General features: G+C 41.6%; 2 protein-coding genes across 4 annotated transcripts; one reads left to right on the top strand and one right to left on the bottom strand.

The window, feature by feature from the left end:
• Nucleotides 1-173: 173 nt before the first annotated feature.
• On the bottom strand, nt 174-23,938 carry mcph1 (microcephalin 1). 3 transcript variants are annotated; one of them, XM_076076710.1, is made up of 15 exons: nt 23,832-23,938; nt 22,762-22,817; nt 22,570-22,661; nt 22,361-22,479; nt 22,143-22,227; nt 21,938-22,049; nt 21,717-21,851; nt 21,549-21,629; nt 20,256-21,353; nt 19,180-19,304; nt 16,632-16,669; nt 16,326-16,488; nt 16,149-16,226; nt 709-946; nt 174-606 (listed from the first exon to the last, which is right to left on the bottom strand). In XM_076076710.1, exons 2-15 carry the CDS (start codon nt 22,778-22,780, stop codon nt 593-595), a joined length of 2,397 nt encoding a protein of 798 aa, XP_075932825.1. In that variant the 5' UTR covers nt 22,781-22,817; nt 23,832-23,938; the 3' UTR covers nt 174-592. The 3 variants fall into 3 exon arrangements, with proteins under 3 accessions (XP_075932825.1, XP_075932824.1, XP_075932826.1); XM_076076709.1 differs by having other exon boundaries at nt 174-610; XM_076076711.1 differs by lacking the exons at nt 16,326-16,488; nt 16,632-16,669 and having other exon boundaries at nt 174-610.
• angpt2a (angiopoietin 2a) lies at nt 5,039-15,129 on the top strand. The gene is made up of 9 exons (XM_076076719.1): nt 5,039-5,521; nt 8,152-8,307; nt 9,330-9,451; nt 9,542-9,780; nt 10,080-10,207; nt 10,556-10,657; nt 11,165-11,331; nt 12,675-12,805; nt 14,042-15,129. The coding sequence occupies exons 1-9, from the start codon at nt 5,258-5,260 to the stop codon at nt 14,212-14,214; spliced, it is 1,482 nt and encodes a 493-aa protein (XP_075932834.1). The 5' UTR covers nt 5,039-5,257; the 3' UTR covers nt 14,215-15,129.
• Nucleotides 23,939-23,978: the final 40 nt, after the last annotated feature.

The raw sequence follows: 23,978 nt of genomic DNA on the forward strand, positions 1-23,978 counted from the left end.
GACAGATTGATCCATCAAACCACCGAGCTGTCATTTTCAAAACCAAGTTGATATTCTCGAAACGGTGCTTCATTAATTTCATGGTTGTGAAGAAATTTCAGACAGTCAAAGTAATCTCTCTACAATTCAATTTCAATAAAACCTGGAAAACTGAAAATTAAGAAAACCCACGATCAAAAACCAAAGTATTTATTAATAATGGCACCACAAAACTATATACGGATACAGTATGTTATCTTCATGTACATGTTAAACTGGCTCAGCAAGTATCTTTAAAATCACATTGTTATAAATGAAAACATTCTCAAAGTTCACTCTAATGTCTTGTTAATTCACACCATTAGTGTAGTGGTTACTACTAACAATTAAAACAATAATGGATCGACATGCACTGTTAGAGCAGTTTTGCTTGTTTTACAGTAACTTAGCTTGTTGTTGATAGTCCTCAGAAGTGACCAGCTGACAGGTCCACAACAGGAAGACTGTAAGTTAGAAACTGAGGGTCTGTGACCAGGCACTGTTCAACATAAAATTATTAAAACTAAACTTCACAGCTTTCACTCCACGTGGTAGTTGTCATATGACAGCCGCTTCAAATGCATGATACTATCTGAAATAAAATCACAAAGAAACGAGAGAAATAATTAATAGTGACATAATAAAGGAATTTATCATTTAACACAGAGATTGGCAGGAAATCTCTCTCACCCAGCACCCACTGCTCAGACAGGACCCTGCTCCCCTCTGGTCTCCTGCCGCTGTACGTCCCGATGCAGATCCCTGCCTGTCGTACAGATTTGCAGACCGTTCCTCCACAGAGCTGGATCAGCTCCACCAGACTCTGAGTGGGTGGCTGGGAGTGCTGGGACACAAACATGGCTGGCTGGTCTTGGAACAGGTCCTGCTGGTGTTCCCCGGCAGACAGGTGCCTCTGAAGACGACAGATCTGGGATGAGAAAACCGACAGTTAACGATCAGTCTTCAGCGAGGTGCATTCAGGACACAGCGACACAGAAGCTGTTCATGTTCAGAAGGACCGACAACAGCTCAACATGCTTCCGTATAAGATCATCTGAAAAATGTCTTTTAAAAACAAACTCATGATAACTCATGATGTCCCAGTTTACAGAAATGTTAAGGGAATAGTTTAACATTTTGGAAAATACACTTTTTTGCTCTTCTTGCCTGGAGTTAGATGAGAAGACGGATGCCACTCTTATATCTCTATGCTAAATTCGGCCAGAAGACGATTAGCTTAGCTTAGCATAAGAATCGGAAACTGCGGGAAGCTTGGTTCAATATAAAGGTTAAAAAAAAAAAAAATCACCCTAACAGCACCTCTAAAACTCACTCATTAACACACTGTCTGTGTAAAAACAGTAATTAGCTGTTTTATGTGCCAGACTATTTCTTGGCTGGGACGACTCAGGTGTTTTCAATTACTGAGATTAATTAGACCTCCAGTCAGGTTGAAGCTGGGTGGTCACAAACTCTATGAGTTAATACCAACAGGCATTGGTCTGTGCATACAGTTTGACTTGTATTAGTAGGAAAAGCACAGGTGTTGGTGCTAATAACATTAACGATGGCTCTGTTCTATTGGAGTGTCCCAGTAAGCCGTGACAGCGTGACAGCATGCGCAATACTAGGACCCTGAAACTGAAGCAATTCAACTATTTTATTATTCACACCTGTAATTTTCCGACAGTGACATGTCAAAATGTCTCCAGTTGATAATGGTTTAAATAGTCCCGTCTTACCAGCGCAACAAAGCTAACTGCAGAGTGATGGAGCTGTCAGTCAAGTACAGAACAGTATGTACAACACACAGTCCAGAGAAAAGGTCTAATCCGGCATCATACCTGAAAACACCTGTGTGGTGGACTACGGGTACGTAGGGCTTTAAGAACTTACAATATTGAGTTCATGTTGTGTGACTTGCACTGAATTATTGAATTAACATCCTTCAGATTGTTCACTAAACTCCTCAAACACCAGTTTGTTCCTACACATTGTTTAGTGATTGCCATACTTCCCAGCATTCATCGTGTGTTTAGGTTTTCAAGAAACTTTCCTCTGTTGTAGTTCTGGTGAATCAAGGGTTAAAATTAAAACTCACATGTTTCAAGGGTGTATCTCACATGAGTCACGGGTATCGTCTCTCATAAACATCACAATAATACAGACCGTGGACCACCGACTCGACATATTGAAGTCAATTAATGTGTTCTTTCCCTGATGAAAGTATTATTCACTTTAACCCACAAGAACTTAATTTGTAAATCATCACAGCGATACATTTGAAACTGTGATTCACTACTGAAAGCGGCCTGAAGGTGGCTGCTAGAGACACAGCAGAAGCTGGGAGAATTTGGCTTTGAGGCATAAGAAAAACAGCCTCTGCTGCAAGACTAAATATACTAATAAAGCCAATTTAAAGAGCAATTAGCTGTATGAGTAAACATGTCTAGGTCATTGCTGAACTTACTACACTTTATTACAGTCAAACAAACTATTCAGCATATTTCAATTAACTTCAAGGAAGCCTCATATTTTCAAATTGATAAAACTACAAATTAGAATCACATTAACCTCAGACACTGTTGAACTCTGAGTGGCACTGAGGTGAGCTTTGACGACGTCCTACGTGCCCGGTTTGATTTCGGCGGCCCACATCGTTCCCAGAGTATCATCAGTCTGTCTGAACGAGAGCATGTGAATCTCTTTGAGATTGTGTTTCTTCTTGGGTTTGCTGAGTGATGCTCTGAGCTCTCACTGCGGGCCTGCTCTGTGTATCCAGCAAGGGTCACTTGCTAAACTGAAGGGGACAATCTGCTCTATTCGAAAGTTGAATGCCAGGAAACAAGCGGTAGCTTTTGTCAATGTTCACACAGGTTTCACTTTGCGTGGAGTAATCGGGGATTGGTCAGAGGGTCCAGAGACGGGGTCAGCTTTAGATTAACCCACACTGTGCACTTTAAAGGGAATGATTGAAGACCATGTGTAAGGTCTACTATGTGACAACAGGGGCGGTACAACTATAGGAGAGAAAGGGCAACATGAAAAAGACAGCAAGACCAAGTGGTTTGATCAATTTGACTAGATATACTGTACATACACACATACAGAGAAGTTGTAGAAAGTATAAATAGCTACAACATATACTTTGAGTTGTGTTCAACAGCTGTTTGGATTTGCAGACATTTAATTTAATACTGCTGCATTAAAGATACATTTTTCATGACCCTCATATCTCTGTATTGGATATTCGTCTGTATCACTTTGTCACTATTGCCGTGCTGAATTTTTCAAATCTCCAGAGGACGGGTCCTAGATGGCAGTGGTAACAAGCTTTCTCTAGAAAACACTCTGGAAATTGTTACAACGTGGATGAGTTGCATTGTAAACTGCCAGCAAAAATATATTCATTGTTCACATGGAAAATTCCACCACCGTACTCTGACAACCTAATCAATGTCTTTGCAGCCGTTAATGCAGTTACATTTTTCTTGTGCACAGTCTGCAGAGAGGCAGATAGCTTGTGAAGCTCTGTAACGACCAATACCAGGCCAGACTAAATGAACGGCCGCGCATAATGAAGTACAGTCACATCGTCGGCTCGTAGCATGAGAACATGTTCATTGTGCGCTTTATTTCTCCCTCTGTGAGTTCAAGAACCATTCAAGTTTTTAGTGATTCAGCCTGAACACCTGAAAAAAGTCAATGTTTTTGGAATGACGGCGAGTCCTTCCTCTTTGGTAATGTTCTTTAAATATGTTGCATTTCCCTTATACAGCGTGTATGACATCAGCCAACTTCCTACAATTCTGTTTCAGTATTTCTATCCAACTGCAGAGCGCAATTCTGAGCCTTTCCTGGCAAAAAAGAAAAAAGGAAAAATGGTGCAGTTGACACTAAAATGTGTCTCTGCCAAAGCTAAATGACTACGCAGTACACAATATAAAGCACAGTATATCTACAGTTATTCGGCAGACTGTTAAAGATCAGAGATTGTACTGTGAGGGGGAGTGAAGCGTCTGTGGTAGACACACATTCCTGCAGTATAGGACAAAACATCCTCCTATATCAATGCCTTTCCTGCATCACACACCTGCAGTCTGTTCCCCCACCGTGACATCACAGCCCTCAGACACATTTCAGCCACAAAACAAAATCCTGCAGTTAGGCTAAAAGACCCTGAACTTCCCATTTATGTCGTGCAGGATAGGGTTAGGATAGGATAGAGTATTTACACTTAGGGACACACTTAACATTGAATGTGAAGTAGTTCCTCCGTGAGTGTAGAAACTTGGGACAGGATGCAGAAAACACCCATACTAAAAAGCTGACATCTAACAGGGTAGCCTACACTTACAGATAGCTTGTTTTTTTGTCAGAGTAATCAAAGAAACGGCTTTTCTGATCTGAACCATCTGAATGATTACACTTATGACTCAGTACATTTCATGTATGAATCTACCATGAAGCAGAGAAAAGACTATTTTGCGGTCAGAGATCAGCAAGTGGCGACTTTAAGGACCCTGAGACCCGAAGGAGGATCTGGGAATTGTGGATTGTTTTATAACATTTTGAACGTGTGAAATAAACAGAGGAAATAAGAAAAACTCTATAAGAAAATGGATAATCAGTAGATTTCTGGGGATTAAGCATCTGATAAGAACAAAAATATTTGTAGTGAATGAATTTCTCCTTTGAATCTCCCGTTCAAAGATGCAAGTGTGTGTGTGTGTTTGTCGTGGGCCGGGAGACATTTTTCAATGAATGGGATGGACACCGCTACTATCACAGCTGCATCCTGAGTAGCTGTGGGTATCACAGAGGATATAGTGGAACGTGTGTAGTTTTGTGCATCTGCTCCTCTGTGTTGTTAAGTGAGTGCGTACTGAAAGGAATCTCCACTTCACTGCTCTTCACAGCAGTGAGAGGGTGGGGGGGTGGGGGGGGGGGGGGAGTGGTTTAAACTCACAGTTAGCTAATCAGAGGGGCCATGGGCAGCTCAAACAAGTGGTCGGGGGGCTTGATGAAAAGCGAGCACATGCAGTCTGGCACAGTTAACCTGAAAGGGAATGACACACTACCACTGAGAGGGAATAAAAGGAATCTGCAGACTCTCAAGAGGATTGTTTACACTTGGATGCTGCCGGAGAAAGACATCCAGGCAGACGCTTAAGACAACCTACAAATCCAAGGACTTAGAATTGTACTAACTTTATTGTTTGGGGTAAATAACTCCACTATGAAGATGCTGCATGTAGACTTACTGGTTTTAAGCTTCTGCCTCGGTCTGGGGACAGGATACAGTGCTGTGGCTAAGAGACAATATCAGATCCAAAACGGGCCGTGCAGCTACACCTTTCTGCTGCCGGAGCAGGAAAACTGCCAAAGCCAGAGCAGCAACTATGCAGTTCAAAAAGATGGACCGGAGGACAACGAGGAGTCGGCTCACAGGCTGGAACAACTGGAGACCATCATGGAGAACAACACACAGTGGCTGCTGAAGGTAAAGTTGTGTCACATTAGTTTGCGATATCGGGGACTTGCAGTGAAATCAGAGGGACGGCTTTCAGAGGAAAGGAAGATGAAGTCGATTTAGTTATCTGAGACAGGCCATTGTAATGTGTAGGAGGACAAAATGTGCTGACGAGCTACACTTCCTCTACACAGGTGTCACCGGAGACACTCGTACTTCCTTTCCAATTTTCTGAAATGGAAAGAAGGTAGTAAGGAGCATGATGTATAATTTGAATGTAACATTGACCAGATTTCCACCTAAAACGTGTGTAATTATCTAATATACTTCAGCATGTGGAACATCGGCACATTTTAACAACCACAATGAAGAGAAATTATTTTTTTCTGACTCAACCAAAATTCAAGGAACTGCTGCTTTTGTTTAATGTGATGGGCGAATTATTCAGGCTCATACTAAACCACTAGCTCTGTGTTAAGTGCCTTACTGACATGAGTGGGACACTGTCATTGAGGACAGAATGGGTCTGACGACTGACAAAGACTCAACACAGGTGTTCACACGAGGGATGCATACTTCCCTTTCAGTTTGCTGAGCCATTACTTGTGCGAGTGAAAGCAGTGACCGGGCCTCTTGTCTCTTCTCCCTCTTCAGAGTGTGATTACTGATCAGAACTATACAAGACGGGCCAGACGGGACAAGAGACGCCTCACAGCTTGATCCCCACGGCTCCCGTCTGGTAACATGAAGCCAGCTCTGATCTGGTCCACAGGAGAGCTCAGAGGGCACAAAAGCGCAAGTGCTGCCTCACAAATCAAAGCCTGCTTGCGACACAAGTGAACATTTTACAAAGTCCAACAGCAAGTCTGGTGTAGTGACAGGTTACACATTTCTTACAGACACAGAAGCATCGCTGGTAAATGATGCGTCAACAAAAATGTTGCAGTAGCAACAAACAGGAGCTGTTAGTGTAAATGGAGGAGGACTCCAGCAGCTTCTTCTGTTGTTTCCTTCACCTTCCTCCTTGATTTATTAAAAATGATATAACAGTGTGTTAAAATAATAGAGTGCATACATAGGGTAAAATGCAGCCACTCCCTGCTGTTAAAGGTGTCAGCACTATGAACTTACATAGGAATAAGCAGGTTAAGGAAATAGACGGATTGATAGTAGAATGATATAGAACTTTACTCAGAGGTTATTCACCTCTTTTACAGGAGTGGCTTGATTGATTTGAGGCGCACAAAGTAAACAGCTGATTGGATCACTGACTGTAAATGGGACATCCTGCCAATATTTCAAATGACAGCCTCCCACCTACCGCACATCCCTCTGTGTCTCCAAGAACATAAACAAACTGGACGTCGTGAAAGGAAGACAAACAAAATCAGCCCTGATTGCCGATGATATTTGTATTTTTCACAATAGTAGTAATCAAATTGTCTGTTTGGGGTTGCATTGCTGACTGACGAGTAAATAACAGAAGTGATTATGCAAAACCTACTGTAGATGTTGGAGATATTTCACTGACTCTCTGGTTTCCACTTGCACACACGTGTCACACTGTCATGAAGGATGTAACTCCTCACTCAACACTTCCATCCTGTTTACGAGTCGTGTGACCTGATTGCCACTCAGGAACACCGTGCAGGAAATAACTTAATGATTGGTCTCGGTCTAAATTTGGCAATACTGTAAGGTAGATACGGACAAATGGTGTAAAGATGAAACACTGACCTTTTCCCACCCTGAGGGCAACCGTGCTCATTGTATTACTCCTATGATTGAGAGGTTTGATACAAACACGGTGACATCATACGTGTAAATGCTTTGTATCATCTTAAAGCAAGTTGATATTAATAGCTTAATAAATTACTTTGTGAAGAAAACATAACGTCTTAGAAATTTCCACTTTTTGACCTCCAGGACCAACAACTGCTCGTAAATGAGTTTAAAGAAGCTTCAACATATTTGACACCACATGTTAAAACCCCCTTGTCATGCGATAGCGTTATTCACCTTTGTCCTCATAGCTCCCCGTAAGTAATGGAACAATGGTGCTTCATCATACATCTCTAATACAGCACCATCAATCTATTAAATAGGTTGCAAAATGCAGATTCTCTTGCAGGAATAGCATAAAAGTAGTGGAAATGTGATAGCAATGCAGATTTTTCAAATCGATAATACCATTGTTATATCACGTGGAGACAGTGGAGACATGGGGATGGTTAACAAATTCAATAAGATCGTACAGCTGGTGTGTAATCGGCAAGTAAAATAATACAATAATGAAATATAACAAGGTTTCTACTACGTGCATTCTTTCTCGACTTCCTTTAAGAAGCATGGCTACACACTCAATAATAACACACAGTATGTCCGTCATCATGAACTGCCAGTACTTCGCTCTCAATGGTGTTAAATGCTCTCCATTCAGAGCACGATGAATGTGAGTCCTTGAACCAACAAAGGGTGAATCTGAACAAGTGACAAGGACAACGGAGGTTGCCCAAGAGCTCAAGCAACAAACAGCTGTGTTACAATACAGAAGCATCCAGCTGCCAACCTGTGGACTACCTCTGAATGTGATACAGGATTGTGCATGCGCTACGAAAGCCACTGGTTAATGATGCTAAGTGTCTTTATCTGTGCTGCAGCTGGAGAACTACATACAGGACGGCATGAAGCAAGACATGGTCCATCTCCAGCAGACCGCTGTACACAACCACACAGCTACGATGATCGAAATTGGAACAAACCTGCTGAGTCAGACCGTAGAGCAGACGAGGAAACTGACCAATGTGGAGGCGCAGGTGAGGCTTTAATCACACAGACATGCACGCATAGCAGGCAGCAGAATATATTACTAAGAAAAAGCGGTGCGAGTTGTTTTTAATGACATGAATATATTAATAAGCTCAAGCCAAAGTGTGCTCAGCGATACGCTGCATTAAATAATGTTCAAAACAATAAGCAGAGGGAAAAACAGGCTTGACTGCGTCAGTTTATTATTGTGGCTACGCGTCAGTGACCTTATGTGAGCCAACTGTACAGCATTTCCTGTTATTAGCACATTGGTATTCCCACAGAAAGGGTCTATCAGTTTGTCACAATCACACATCCGTCTGTTAAAAGGCATCAACAGCTCCACTGGAGACACACAGCTAGGATCCATGTAAACAAGCTGCTTTTTGCTGAGTTCAGTTCCTCCTAACTGGGAAATCAGAGGCAAGGTCCCCAACCCCAGAGCTTAGTTCAATACGTCCGTCTGTGAAACTAGGTTTCCCTTGTTAAGGTATGTCTGCTGTGTTGGAAATTGGTCGTTCTTTCCAGTCCAACTTTTCCATTTTGCAAATTGTCTGTTTGTTCACTCCGGAGGTGCAAACAGGGCTCGTATTGAACTCGATCCACTAAGAGAAGAGTTTGCCTGTTGACAAGGCAAACTATTTTTAGGATTTCTATATACATGTTGTTTATTGCTACCTTCTCATAGGTCACATGCTTTTTTTACTTTCTTTTTTCTAATTTGCTTTAAGTCACATACCATTTGCATACTGTATTAAACATCAAAATTGAGAAATGTAAGCTGCAACTGCCTACTTTCAAAGTAAAATGTCAACTGTAGAACACCACCTGTTTGCAGTCGTGAGTTACACTTGGGGCCATGCTGGGCAGTGTGGAGAAACAAATGGGATAGTTGGAGGATCTTGTAAAAAGTGTGAAATATCATAGTCTGGAGAATTAAAAAATCTACTGATGGATGAATGGAAGATTTTTTGAAGGTATCTCTTGGACACCGCCCGACTTCCACTGCTTCACCTCCTTTTGTTTTAAGGTTATTCGTCAAACAACTCGACTCGAGCGTCAACTGCTTGAAAATTCCCTGTCGACCAACAAGTTGGAAAAACAACTGATTGTCCAAACGAATGACATCAGCAAGCTGAATGACAAAAACAGGTGAGGACATCGATTGCTAATACCAACTTTTTCAGGGCCACAAAGTAAAGTTTCGTGCTGACACGGCTCGCTGAACGTGCTTCTCCGCAGCTTTCTGGAGAAAAAGGTGGATGAGATGGAGCAGCAGAGGCAGGTGGAGCTGAAGATGCTTCGAGATGACAAAGAGCAGCTTCGGGCTCTTATACTACGGCAGACGGCCGTCATCGGCGAGTTGGAGCAGCAGCTGCTCCGAGTCTCCTCCAACAACACCGTGCTGCAGCGTCAGCAGCAGGAGCTGCTGGACACCGTGAACAACCTCATCCACACCATCTCCGACAGCTCAGCTCGAGGCGAGTCTGCACTTCAGCTCATCTCGACCTCTTTCACGCACCGTTAACTTTTATATCTGTGCAACAAATGCAGCCTGTTTGATTTGTTTTTAAGCCGTTGTGCTATTGTATTGGATTGCACAAAAGAAAAGGTCACCTAACTTTAATTACCGCGTGCCTCACTTCAAAAGCAGCAACACCGATGCAATGAATGTGACCTTCTTTTTCTCCCTCAGAGGATGTGAACTTATCAAAAGGAGGACAGTTAAATGCCGTACAATCGTGTGGTGTCAAATTAACAAGGATGATTTGTTCCGCAGAGAGCAAAACTGTCATGATGCAGGACACTCCGACCACCTTCATGGACTGCGCCGCCGTCTTCAAGTCAGGAAACACCCAGAGCGGAGTCTACACCCTCACGCTACCCAACACTACGGTAGAGGTTAAGGTAAAGGGATTCTGTTAGAGTGACTCAGACTGAGCATGCACTGACTTACACAACCTTTGTAATTAAAACTCTGGAAAGTGCTCAGTGTTTGAAGGCGGGGTAGTTGAATTAAAATGTTCTCAGACTTCCATTAATGTCGTGCATGCTTGAGCTAAAACTGTGATCTCCTTAGAAACTTTTCAGACTTGGACTTCTGTTCTGTATCTCTTCCTGACAACGTAACATTTGTTTGGACCAACTCAAATACGACGGCATTGTCAAATTATAAATGAGGATGAATTCTTTACAGAGCATTCATTTTGAAGTATTAACTGCAGCAACTCCTTTTTTCCCCCTTTGTGTTTAAAGGCTTTCTGTGACATGGAAACAGAAGGAGGCGGGTGGACCGTGCTACAAAAACGCTTTGACGGCCATGTTGACTTTCACCGAACGTGGCAGGAGTACAGAAAGGTAAAAGCAATCGGGAAGAAATTCTTCCCTTAAAAAAAAATACAACCCAGGCGACGGTTTTCATTACTAATGCACAAAACAAGGAGCAGATCTGGTTTCAGCCATCGACTGAGTGTTTTAGAGGCCTGGTGATTCTGCTCTGCAAGACTACAAACACAGACATCCTCAGAGATCACCATCTGCTTGTCAATGATGCCAGCAAGGCCCCCCCAACATTCTGAAATCACTATCATTTGCCACATTTCAAGCACCAGATTAAATCACAGTGCATCTAATATTCCTGCATCTGAAACTGTGCTTAAAATCTGTAATCAAAACGCGGTCGAGATAATTCCCAAAAATAATTCTGATTTTAGTTTCAGGGGAGAAAAACATTCAGTGTAATAGCTAAGAAATGTGCACAGTGGTCCTGTCTGTTTGCTGTTTTGCTAATGGCAAAAGCAACCTACAAACCCCTCCTGCAGGGGTTCAACAAGGTTTAATTACATTTCTTTTGTGTCGTTTCAGGGGTTTGGAGAGCCTTCAGGTGAATTCTGGTTAGGGAATGAGTTTGTCTCCAGACTGACGATTCAACAGTCCTACAAACTAAGGATCCAGCTGAGTGACTGGGAAGGAAACTCTGGATTCTCACAATACGACCAGTTTTCCCTCGAAAGTGAAGCACAAAATTACAGGTACGTTGTACCGACAAACATCAAAGAAGCAAGTGTGTCAGATGCTCGCTGGCAATTACTGAACATTTTGGTTTCAAGCTAATATTTTACAGCTCAAGTAATGAAAGGCAAAGAAGCCCATCGGCAAATAATGTGTCTCTCTTACAACGGTGCTTTTGAAGTCTGCGATCCTGAACACATACCAAGAACTGGTGCCAAATGTCAAGGAGCGTAACTAAAGCACGGCCTCGAAACTCAAAGCCTTCAAATTATTATGAAGGAATTAACAATTATGTTGGCAACAACATTCAGAGGCAATAGTAACGAGGCACGTTCTTGAGCAAATAAAAAGTATCTCTGAAGCACCATCTTTAGAAGAACTCGTGTCGTGTCATGGCCATTTATTTCATTCATGGATATATTTCCCAGAGATAAAACATAATGGCTGTAACTATCTAATCATACAACTTGTTCTACTAACCGATACTTCTGAATCAGCACCCACATCTGGGTTTTTAAGCAATTATTATAGATGGAATAATGAAGTGAAACAATTGCTTATCAGGCTAAATCTCTACAGTGAGGATGAGACCATGTTAATGGACACACTGACTTTGCTCTTGTTAAGTCCCAGCGCTAACGTGCAAGTATTCCGACAGTGTTCTTGGACCGTATCACGCATACGTTTATCACCTGAAACCTACTTCAGAGAAAACAAGCTCACGGTCTTAAATGTTGACTTCTTTTTAAAAAAAATCAAAAGACATTATAGAAATTCCTCTGGAAGGTTCTTTGCTGTACACGACTGTCTGCTTCCTGATACTGACATACTGGCATCAGCCCAAAGACAATGTAATAAAACAGGTCAGTGTTTGAAAAATAGGAAATACATCAAATGTCTTGGATGTCTAACATTTGGCCTGCACCTCTTTGGCAATAACACAACCTCCAGAAGTGTTTGCTTTTCTGAAGCTGATTTCAGGAGTGGAATGGATACTTTCCTTTGAATTTGACAAACGGACCTTGAAACGCTCCGATTCAACACAGTTCTTTTCAAGTCTTAAGTCTACTTGACTATGACCAATTAGGTCTCTGGTTAGTTGGCTCAGTAATTCCACATAACGCCTGCAAAGAAGCTGCACAATAAGCACAGTGTGAATTCTTCAGCATAAAAATAAAAAACAGCACGACAACGTATGAAATCCCAAAGAGAACAAAGCCGAACCACCGACCCAGTTAACAGAGACCCAGTGCTAGTGAAGCTACGGCCGAGCGGTAGAAGTGAGTCAGACGTTGCCTTTTGAGGAACACCGATCGCAGACTTCCTCCTCCTCTTTCTTCATTCTTCCTTTCCCACTCTACAGGATACACCTTAAAGGCTTCAGTGGAACAGCAGGCAAAATAAGCAGCATCGGGCAGCCAGGAAGTGATTTCAGTACAAAGGATGCAGACAACGACAAATGTGTTTGCAAATGTTCACAACTGACAACGGGGGGTAAGAAAGACAGTTTTGTAAATACCTTGTGCTTTTGAATATTTGTGCTCGTCAGGAAAATACAAAATATCAGAGTGTGGAAGACATTCCCACCCACCCTAATCTTGGCCCAAAAACCTTCAAGAGCATTTTAAGGGCTCCCGTACTTTTGTGGCCGGGTCAAAGGGCACAATTAGCTCCGAGTTAATCACTGATCAACTCATTGGGGAATTCAGCCCCTACAATGGCTGACATTAATAGCCTGGGAACAGAGATTTTCCCTCTCTCCTCCGGTCCCTTGAAAGTGACTCCGCTGCCAGAAGTTTGTCTCCCTCTGCATTGAGGTCTGCCAAGTGAGCACGAAGGCATGAAGACTCTAACCCGCTCCCTTTCTTCCCATGAGAGACCCCTCACGGGGGGACGGGGGGGGGGGGGACGGACGACTCCATGTGCACATTATGCACAACCGTGACCGAGTGGCACTGACCCAGTAAAAAAGAGGAAAGCAGGATCTGCCATTACAAATATGAAGCTGCCTGCTTTGAATTATCCTATGGACTACGTATGACAGCCCAGTTATTACTGCCGAGCAAAACACTAAATCCAGAGTCTTAAAGAAATAAACCAAGTTATCAGTCGGTCTCTTCCCAGCACACACTGATGACAACTTAGCGTGTGTGTGTGTCCACAATAAGTGACAACAGCTCTACATAAGAGCAGTAGCAATTTTACAGTCACATCCAATTAGATGCTGCCGAACGTGAATTGCCTTAACCCCACCACACGTACAGGAGAGTGTGGGCTGCTCTTGTGAGGCCCTGCCAAGGACTGAGTTACAGCTACGAGTGTAAAAGTGCAAATTGAATAGTGCATTAATGCTTTTCATTACAGAGAAGCCAAATAGCCGCTGTTATAGCTTGAAAATATGTATTTAATGCTCATTTGCTCTTTGGAATCTCAACTACTCTTTATATGTGGAGTAGATGTTACAGCTAGTTTTTACCTCGGAGCTTCTACTATTTGAATTTGTTTTAGTTGGAGTTTGCCAAAAGATTAAGTTAAGATGGTTTATGTAATATTTGATTTCTTTCTATAGCTTTGCCCTGTGACCATGAAACGAGTCACGTATGAAAGAGTGAATGTTTTCAGGATATCATACTGTAGAAAAGACCTCAAACACCATCCCTGTCCTACACAGGGCTGCATGCAGTATCCTCTTTAACAACACAGACGTTTATGTTTGCTTTCATGCTCCAGGTTGGTGGTTTGATGCCTGCGGTCCGTCCAATTTGAATGGGATGTATTACCAGCAAGGCCAGAACTCAAATCGCTTCAATGGAATCAAATGGTACTACTGGAAGGGCTCGGGCTACTCACTGAAGTCCACCACAGTGATGTTCAGACCGGCAGACTTCTCAGGTTCCCTTTGAACCGTCACTCTCAGAGTAAACTAAGTGGGGAGGACATCCGCCCGACAAACGAGACCAAAATATAAACCAAAGCACTTCATGAACATATTTTACATACCTTTTAAAAAACATATTTTTTGCATTTTTATGTTTCATAATTTGAATCAAATGTTACGTGTGGAACATATGTATGCCTATGGTATGTATAGATTACTAGAGGTATAGTAATTACATTGGGGAAAGAACATCTAGCTAGTCACACAGAAGATTTATTTAAAGATTTTATTTTAGTTCAATCATCCATGTAACCATCCATGTTTTGAATAATAGCTTCTTATGTCATTGTAAAGAAAGGAGACTATGGTACAACATGCAGAAAACTACTCAAAGTCATTATGTTTTTGTTAAATGCAAATGTTAAAAAATGCCACAGAAAGTGTTTCTCTAAAGATGTTTTTCTTCTCCCGGGAATGTACATTTGTTGTTTAATTTATATGTAGATTTTTAAGTTTTATATTTAACATTATATATGAGGGAAATTCGAGTCCTGGCTAGTTAACGATTTCATTGCACATTCACACGAGTAGGAATTCTTTTAATATAATTCTGCAGTAGCTTTCCACATGCTGACACCTGACGAATCTCTTTCTGCAGTATTTTGGGAATGTATTTCTTTATTTATGTTTCTTTTGAAGCTTCAACAAGCAAAATGTATGATAAATCTGTAGGAAGCTACGTGCTTGCCTGTAATGCTCTACCAGCTGTTATGTACCTGAAGTTGAATATTAAACACAACCACAAGGCAGAGGGCTTAAGACGTAAGCCTCGACTCTAACAGCCCTGTTCTTTACTGTAACACTGCACAGCCTGGTGGATGCACTGCCAGAGCACTCCAGCAACGACTACAGCAAAGTACAAAATAAAAAATCTAAATGCTCAAAAGTTGCATTTCTTGTTGTTGCTTTTTAGGTCACTAATCACAGTTTAACAACACATTTAAGAGCTAACAATGTGGATAACATCTTTTATCACAGTTTCTGTAATGTTATAGAGCGATGCTGAGATGTGTTGTGACAGTCAATTTGGGGTTGTTTACGGATAAAATCGGCACATGGGAATGTCTGGTTTTTTGGCTAATTCTGCGAGCTAAATACTTGACAAATCAAGGAACAGTACAATACAGCTATAAATCAGTCCTGATCATTGGTTTGTAACATTTTCCATGTTGTTGAGTTAAAGCTAAAAATGGAAAAACTGCCTCAAACATTGGCCTCATGTAACATGTAGGTGTTAGTCTTTTAATCTTACTGAGGTCAGGCATCAGTATTTGAACAGAGGCACTGTGAAAAGTCTCTGTTTAAACAGTAGTTTCTATAATTAATACAACTGAAGGCAACAGGGTCCAGAAACTAGATAAAAGAAGGAAGCATGTGATGCGCAGTAAGAGCGAAGGAATGATAGACGGCCGTGGGGACATAAAAAATACTTTGTGTCTCACTAGAAAAACCATTATGCCATTAAACGAGGAAATGTGTTGACGTTTGTCTGCATTTATACCCCACGTCTGTCCTCGCGTCAGCAGGAGCCGACGGAGATTCATGAATGACGAGTTGAGGAAGAAGCAACATTCACAGTTCACGCAGGAAGCTTCAGGAAAAACAAGCCAACTGAAAATGGATGACTGGCAATGAAAAGTAATAGGTTCCCGTCCAACTTCCTCCGCTTTGGTTTTACGAGCTTTTAGTGTCAAAAAGCGGCATCGCAAGTATAATTTATAGTGTACGATTGATACACAGAAAAAAATTGAATCGTAAAACTTAAATTTTAAAGTTAAAAATGTATGTGATTGTTTGCACTAATGGAAAACATAATGAGGTGTACAGCGAAGGTTACTGCTGGTAGTACTTGTGTGTTGGGTACTTCTCTTGTACTACTGAAGTAGAACTAGTACTCACCTGTGCTGCAGGAAAGTGGTCTGAAAGCTCATACGGCTCCTCTGGAATCCACTGCCTTTGCTCCAAACACCACAGGATCTACTCCGGACAAATGTAAATAAACGACAGTAAGACACTTCATTATCTTTTTTAATAGTATCATGTCATGGCTTCGAAGCTCACACAAACTACACACACCCATTCAAATGACAGGATCCAGCAGCCACGGGCGACGCCCAGCAGAATATTGAGAGTCCGCCGGTGACCCCCGGACACCACGTGAGTCGTGCTCTCACACACTCGGTCAACGATTGAAAAACCACCGAGTGTCGTCACCACCTGAGCCAACGTGTGCTGCTTCCTACGAGAGGCGAGTAGAGCACAAAGCATCCAACACAAAGGCTTAAACAAGACGTCTTTTTAACCAGCTTCCTCACCAATGTGTTCAAACTGCAATCTATGGCATTTATCTTGAGACCAACCGTTTTAAATGTTTGGACTTACTCAGTGGGCATGCTTGTCATGACCAATGTTCTCATCGCCTGAAACAAAGATAAATACACTTATGACAGGATAACACATGTTCTTAAACAAAGTTTTCTTTACTTAACGATCAGGAACACCATACGATATATGGTGTAAAGATTATCCAACTGTAAAGCAACTAGACAAAGCTGGAAGTGAAATCAAATGAAACCCTTATGCACTTGTCTATGATAGATGAGTCTGTTATGTTCCCATTGTCTGGTTCCACAATATCCACATATTTGGTAAACAAGTAAACAGCTATAGAGCTCAGATTTGGCTAGATTTGTTTCTCGGCTTGTGTTTGTAGGAGTTAAAATCACAGAAACTCTATGTAAAACAGATCTATACTTTAAAGCAGCCACTAATACAGTATCTATTAATGAAGAACACTGGGGAATGTAATGCATGTATGTTTCTTTTGGGTGTAAGTATGATTATTCACCAGCCAAACAGGCCGTGCACTTTCAACAACCCTGCCGGATGTATAGTTGCGTAGAGACCAAAAAGGAAATCAAACACCAAGGCCACGAGTGGAGAGAAAAACATATTCAGAGCCACCGAAGCGGAACTGTAACTTTGTAACCTGACGACTGTGGCCCGTCCAGCCTGGTACTTTGGCCCCATAACAGCATCATCGACACAAACACCTGAGCAGCGGCTACAGACGGGACCCCTGGGGCTTTCCCGCCACACTGTTATATACTGATATCTGGCCCCCCAGCTGGAGGCCAGGGGTTAAGGCCTTCTGCACACAGCGGTGCCAAAACGGCCCAACAGTGCCTCCCACACCACCATCACATTGAGGTGGTTACCATCAGCTCACTCGGCTGTCCTGACAGAAGTTTTCTTCAAAAAAAGGAAAAATGTTTTGATATTTTACTTTGTTAATGTTCTCCTCTAACACTTCAGCTCAATCCGCTCATTTTGGGGTCTTTCAAACTCAGTCAAACAACTCAAAACATGGGCGGCTATTCTACAGGTTCCTCAAAGGGGACTTTGGCTTATCTCACGCAGTGGACGTGTTCTGGCAGCAGCACAAAAAAACATTGAAAAATGAGTTGGGGACATAATGAGCCTCTGACAAAGAGCTGGTGTGAACTGCAGCACGGCCTCTGAGCACAAATGAAGGAAATGCTTCACTGTACGAGTGATTGCTGCTACTCTGCGCAAAATGAAAATGATGCCACTCAGACAACTCTAAGAGAGAGATGAGGAACCTTGGTCTCTGCAAAGATGGAGGTCAGCTGAAGCTGTGAGAGGCAATTTAAAAAAAACAGTTATGCGTAAAAGAAATACCAGATAACCACTTGTAACAACTGAAGAGCAATAATTGAAAAATACCACGGGCACTTACAGTATTACTCATATCAGTTAACATGCTTCTTCTGACTCTTGGCTATTACTGAAAGAATCTTACGCTTAAAAGGATTTGTGAAAAACACAGAGTTTACCTTCGAACCATCATCTTTGCGTAAGTTGATACTTTTTAAATAAATCCTAATTAGGTTGAGAGGATTCACAGTAGAGAGATGAAAAGAGGAGCGTGATGGGGAATAACATGCCGCTAAAAATGAACAAAATCAGCCTAAATAATTCTGTTAATATTTGCATTTAATGCATTATCATTTTTTACTCTAACAATCTCAATGGCTTCAGCACATTTGATCTGTATTCACCCAAAGTCGTTGCTCACCAGCTGCACTTTCAAAGACCAGTGAGCCATGCAGGCTGACCTCCAACAGTTTGGATGAATGTGTTCACTGATACATTTGAACATGAATCTTTCATCAGGACCTTTAGAGAGCTACACAACAACTACCGTCATCTCTGTAATCAGGCTACAATAAAGTCGACCCGTGACGGATCCCTCGGGGGAGACGACGTCATGTTTGGCTTTTTTTTTTCAGCTACAGCTTGCTGAGGTTACCGGCGTAACGAAAACAGAGCCCAGGTGCATTTCACAAGCGAGGAAGTCGTACGCCACCATCACAGAGAGGCAAAAACACAGGAAACCCTCGGGACCAGACAGAACCTCTCGACTAGCTGCGTCAACCGCCTCCAGCTCTGGAAGTGTGTGACCTTACGGAGGAAATACTTCAAAAGGAACGACACGCTACCGATGTTTGGTTTACTTCCCGGACTTCCTATATTACAGAAAACCATGAACGTCAGGAATTTTGTCAAATTCTGCAGCTGCAGTAGAGTCTGAGGATAAATAAAGTACAAACTCAAGTACATTGAGAAAGGGTGAAGAACACAAAACAATTTGTCTCTGTGTCAAAGTGAACTATCTGCACAACAGTGGACAAAAGTATTTAAATGACTAAATGTGAGATATTTAATTAAAACCGTATATTTAATGAATCAGTAAGCTTAATACTCAGATCATCCAGTTTTTGCAGTCCCACACTTAAGGAATTGTACATCAATACAATTTTGTTAGGAAAACGTTATGATTCAGTGCAAAAACATCAATCATCAGAATGTACACTAGAGATTAAAAACAGCCACGGTGTCTTCTTACCTTTGTTTGGTTAACCATGTTCTGAAGACTCAAGCTGACTTGCTTATTGTCATTTTCTTCTTCGCCTTCAGACGGGAGCTCTGTTAAAGCAGCTGCAACTGTACATTCATTTCCTCCTCCAGCATCTGAAAACAAGAACAACAATTGAAGACAGTGGGGGGGTGTGTCACTCAAGCTATCACACAGCAGGCACTCTGTGTGTGTGTGTGTTGATCTCTCATCTCTTCATTACACCTGGCTGAAAACAGTAAAATGCACATTTTTAAACCACTTCACTACCAGATAATTAACAGACTACTCACTTCAGTTTATTAGGAATTAAACATATTCAAATCTTTCCATTATTTCAAAGAATAACTGCTGACTCACACATTCTCAGGTCTCGTGCTTTTCAAGATAAACATGTTTTTGATGAGATGTTAAATATGTCCGTGGCTCATTTGACGGGTTGTTTGAACACTAAATCTCAGTTATTCATGTGTTCTGATGCGATAAGCTTCTTTTACATCAGTAACGTTTTTTTAAAGTCTTAGATTTCAATAATGACCCGTTGACATATTCAGGGCTGATTTTCCATCGCTAACTGTCTCCAGTTTCATAACTACGTATAGTTCCAGTCCGTCACATACTGACTAACAAACACACATAAAGCTTCATTTCAACTAACTCGCACGTCTTTCGATTGTTGGAGGAAACACAGAGACATAAGGGGAGAACATGTCTCAAACTCTTGAAAAGACAAACAAACACATACAGAATATTATAAGTATATTCATAGAAAAAGGCCTCATTTATTTAGAGTGAAGTTTTCTCTTTATTCTTCTCTTTAAAATGTGACATCCAGTAAATAAATCTTTAGAAAATGAGCTGGACTAAATCCGTAATTCCATGAAATAATAATTACGTTACAAAACCTTTTGAAACCACACGCATAACCCAAAGATTACAGACACAATTCACAAACACCCACCACTGTGAATGTTCAAACAACATTAAGTAATTATTAGTTTTGTTCAGTTCACAGTGACGACGATAGAGGAAATCATTGATACACACGTTCTAGCCCGACTACTCACTTTCCAAGGTATGAGAAGTGACATTCACAGAGTTTTCCTCCGATACAGTGTCGGCCTCTGTTGACGCTGTTGGCCGTACCGATGTAGACGCTCGTCTCTGTGTCACGGTATCGCATGAGGTCGTGCTGGAGCTCATGAAGGGCAAGGTGCTCTGTCTTCGCCTTTTAGCCACGAGTGTAACATCGCTACTTGGACTCTCCGATGCGGGCAGAGGTTCTTTAACGTCCTGTTGTGGGTGACTTATTGGCTTACTGCTTGCGTCAGAGGGCCGACTTGTTTCTAGTATCTTCTTTTTATTTTTCTTAGTTTCAGATCCAATGCTTTCACTTGTTCTTAGTTTTCTCTTCTGTGGGACAGAGTCCAGCTCAAAAGGAATCTGAATGTCTCTCTCCACGGGTAGATTAGGCAACGGTCTTTTTGATTTCGGGTGGTGGTTGGCCGGGGAGAAATAGTCCTCGAACACATTATCGTCTCCGTCAGTGGAACCCGAGGGAAGACTTCTAGAGTCGCTGGATATCGTGAAGGATCGTACCAAGGCAGACAGGGACGGCCTGGCTTGTTTCGTTGTTCTCTGTAATGGGGAAGTACTTTCTTTTGACAGTTTAGCTGCACCATCACCTAATGCGGCCGGTGATGAGAGGCAGCTAGAGGCAGCGTCAGAACAAAGATGTGTCTTAGTCTCTGTAAAGGATTTAGCGGCTTTCATTTTTCCCTTTTCAGTTTTGTGAGGTGACGGACTCGAGGATTTTATCTCCGATTGCCTTTTTTCTTCATGAAAGCTCTTGCTGTTGCCAGACCTCCTATCCTTCGACGGACTTTCTAATGAACCTACGGACTTGTGTTTCTCTACTGGCTTTTTTCTGACTGAGGTCCTTCTAGACTTTTTTAGTCTCGTCGCGTCTTCGTCCTTGAAGTCTTCACATTCCACATGACTTGAGATCTGTTTTGGCACATCGTGGCAGGGTGAGAGCCACGGCTTGTGGCGCTGTTCGGGATGGTCATGGTCAGTAACGTCAACTTGCATTCTCCCTTCTTCTTTATCAGGCGAGTAAGCAGGTTCAGCAACAGAAGGACTGGAATCATCATCCGACTTGTCATCTATACACATAAAATAAATAAATAAATAAGGATATTGTGCATTGTTTAGCTACTTTCTGTTGATTGTCTTTGTTTGGCAGTGTACAAGAACAGAGACTCAACTTCAAGAAGCTCTTACCAAAGTACAAGTGCTATCTTGGATTTCAACACAACAATACCATTTTCCATTCATTAGTAACACCAAAATGTCCTTACACATTAATTTGAGGACGGTTGGTGTGCTCCCAAGACACGGATTCAGCCCAGTGGGTGAGCAGGATTCAACCATTTGTGAAGCTGAGAGACAGAAAATACAGATGTGAGTTTCTGGGGTTTTCCATTTGTCAGTTCATCAGCCGGTACAACTGCTGCTGCTGCTCCTACCTGTGAGTGAGAGGTTTTCCCGTTTCTCTTTCATGTCTTTCAAACGCTGTGCCATGTAATCTGATCGTTTCAATGCAGGGCTATAGACTATTCCATTCTCCTCATCAATAATGATGGGCGACGACACATCTGTAACTGTGGGTAAAAGCAAATCAAAAGGATGTAGTTTGTCATTTAAAAATGATCTTTTAAAAGTTTCTAAAAGTGTAATAATCTCTTACTGAGAGGTTGTTTTGGAACTAGGTCTTTCATCATCTTATCTAATTTTTTCCTCATGCGTCTGTCGTTTTCAGGCGTCCTCTCGGGAGAATCTTTTGGCTGCATGCAGCGATGCTACGTGAACCAAACACAAAAAATAAGTTTTGAATGAGAGGAAAATAAACGCATGTTTGAATACTTTCAAAGACAAAGCTTGACTCAACTCACTCTCTTGTTCTTCAACATAGGATTGCTTTCGTCATTAAAGGCCGGATACAACTCCTCATCCACGCGGACACCGTCATCGTAACATCTGGACATCATTTTACCAAAAATAAGCCCCATTAATGTTCAAATAATGGTTGACAACAACATCATGTAACACTTCATGACAATACAGTATAAATATCACAGTATCTTTGAAGCTCTCTCTGTTTCCTTCATACCTGCCGACCCAGAGAACAGAGACCAGCCTCACGTCACTTTTCTTGGCTTTCCTCCATGTGGCCGGGTGACCGTTGTTGAAGACTACATGTGTGACTTGTTTATTGAATGTTTTTGATACCTGGAAAACACAAAGGCATTTAGACATTGCAAAGTGCACAATGGCACGCAATAGTGTCCAAATGTGTATAAATGTGCCTCGCAGTCTCACCTGAGCTCCCATTTCTTGCAGTTGCTGAACGAACGGTTTCGAATAGTTTGCCATTTTGTCTGATGACCACACATCAACGTAGACAACGACATCTGCAAATGTATTGAACAGAGTCATAAACGTACAACAAAAACAATTAAGTTCAACTTCGAATTAGATTAACTGCAGTAAAACTAAGATGATGTGCAATACCTTTAAGAACTGAACCCATTGTCGCTTGTGGTCATTACTGGTCTCTTTAGCTTCACCTACACAAAACCAATGAAGACACTTCTTGAGTTTGAAGAACATCTTTGTGACCCCCGTAGTTAATCATGCTGAACAAACCAATTGGGGTCAACAACAGAAAAAAATAACCTGACAGTCAATCAGTGTAACGGTCAGGGTTGCAACTCTGGATTATTTTTACTTTAGTCATTCTGTTAATTATAGATTTGATTATCCGAATTAGTCTTACAAGTGTAATAAGTATGGCCAATACCCAAAAGTAACCACAGCCAAAAGTGACACTGTTGACATTGTCTGACCATCAGCCACAAATAGTAATACTGATATATTTTTCTTTGATATAGTTATCATATCTTAAAGATATGAGATTTACAAGCAACTCATCACATTTGAGAAGCAGATTGTTTTGCTCCCGAGGGGAGAAGATACTTACTGTCACTCTACCAATAACTTATTGACTAACGACTGTGAGCTAAGTTACATGTTTCAACTTGTAGCGTTAATGGCACAGTACTGGACGTACTGGCGTGTATGAACACTCGCCATTAAATAACTATGTTTTTGTGTCTACCGACCTCTACCTGCATCATTAAAACACATTATTTAGGTACAGTGGTCTGCTGTAAACCCAATGACTGACACTGGTTTTAACATTTGCTAACTACACAACCTAACGTTAGCTACGTAGCTTTACATCGTGAATCAATTGACGTTATCAAACGTATGGTTTAACTATAGACAGCCTATATGACGTTAGTAACTGAAACGTTCATTATTTAAAGCACACATTAGACATCGTTAGATATCTAAATATATTACCTATCAAATACAAGTAATGTTGATACTGTTTTCCGTTAGTTTTCGCTACGTCTCGTTGCTAAATTAGCGAGCTAACAAACTTGTTTTTGTCTTAGCATTACGCTGGTGTGGCTAATACTTCCGTAATATAGTGACATACGTATTTCACGTATTTTTGACTATTAGCAGGACAAAGGCATGAACATAGATAGCAACAGTATTTACCGCGCACTTACTTTATGTGACAGTGAGGTTTAACTTGCGCAAGATTCCAAAAATACCTAAATGCAATGTACATTGTTCGCGCGTGCAGTTTGTGATGCAATGCATTCTGGGACATGGGCCATCATTGGCTGATAGGTAACAAACGTCACTTCCAGCCG

Source organism: Anarhichas minor, unplaced genomic scaffold (genome assembly GCF_050575085.1).
Source record: "Anarhichas minor isolate MPS153535 unplaced genomic scaffold, ASM5057508v1 ptg000058l, whole genome shotgun sequence".
Lineage (NCBI taxonomy): Eukaryota > Metazoa > Chordata > Actinopteri > Perciformes > Anarhichadidae > Anarhichas > Anarhichas minor.

Excerpts from the sequence above, each read along its gene's own strand:
- angpt2a (XM_076076719.1), top strand. The coding sequence starts at position 5,258 with ATGAAGATGCTGCATGTAGACTTACTGGTTTTAAGCTTCTGCCTCGGT. Across the intron at positions 10,208-10,555 it reads ACACTACGGTAGAGGTTAAG|GCTTTCTGTGACATGGAAAC; the intron begins GTAAAGGGATTC and ends TTGTGTTTAAAG. Across the intron at positions 10,658-11,164 it reads CGTGGCAGGAGTACAGAAAG|GGGTTTGGAGAGCCTTCAGG; the intron begins GTAAAAGCAATC and ends GTGTCGTTTCAG.
- mcph1 (XM_076076709.1), bottom strand. Across the intron at positions 21,630-21,716 it reads GGAAAACCTCTCACTCACAG|CTTCACAAATGGTTGAATCC; the intron begins GTAGGAGCAGCA and ends TCTGTCTCTCAG. Across the intron at positions 19,305-20,255 it reads CACTTCTCATACCTTGGAAA|ATGCTGGAGGAGGAAATGAA; the intron begins GTGAGTAGTCGG and ends TCTTGTTTTCAG.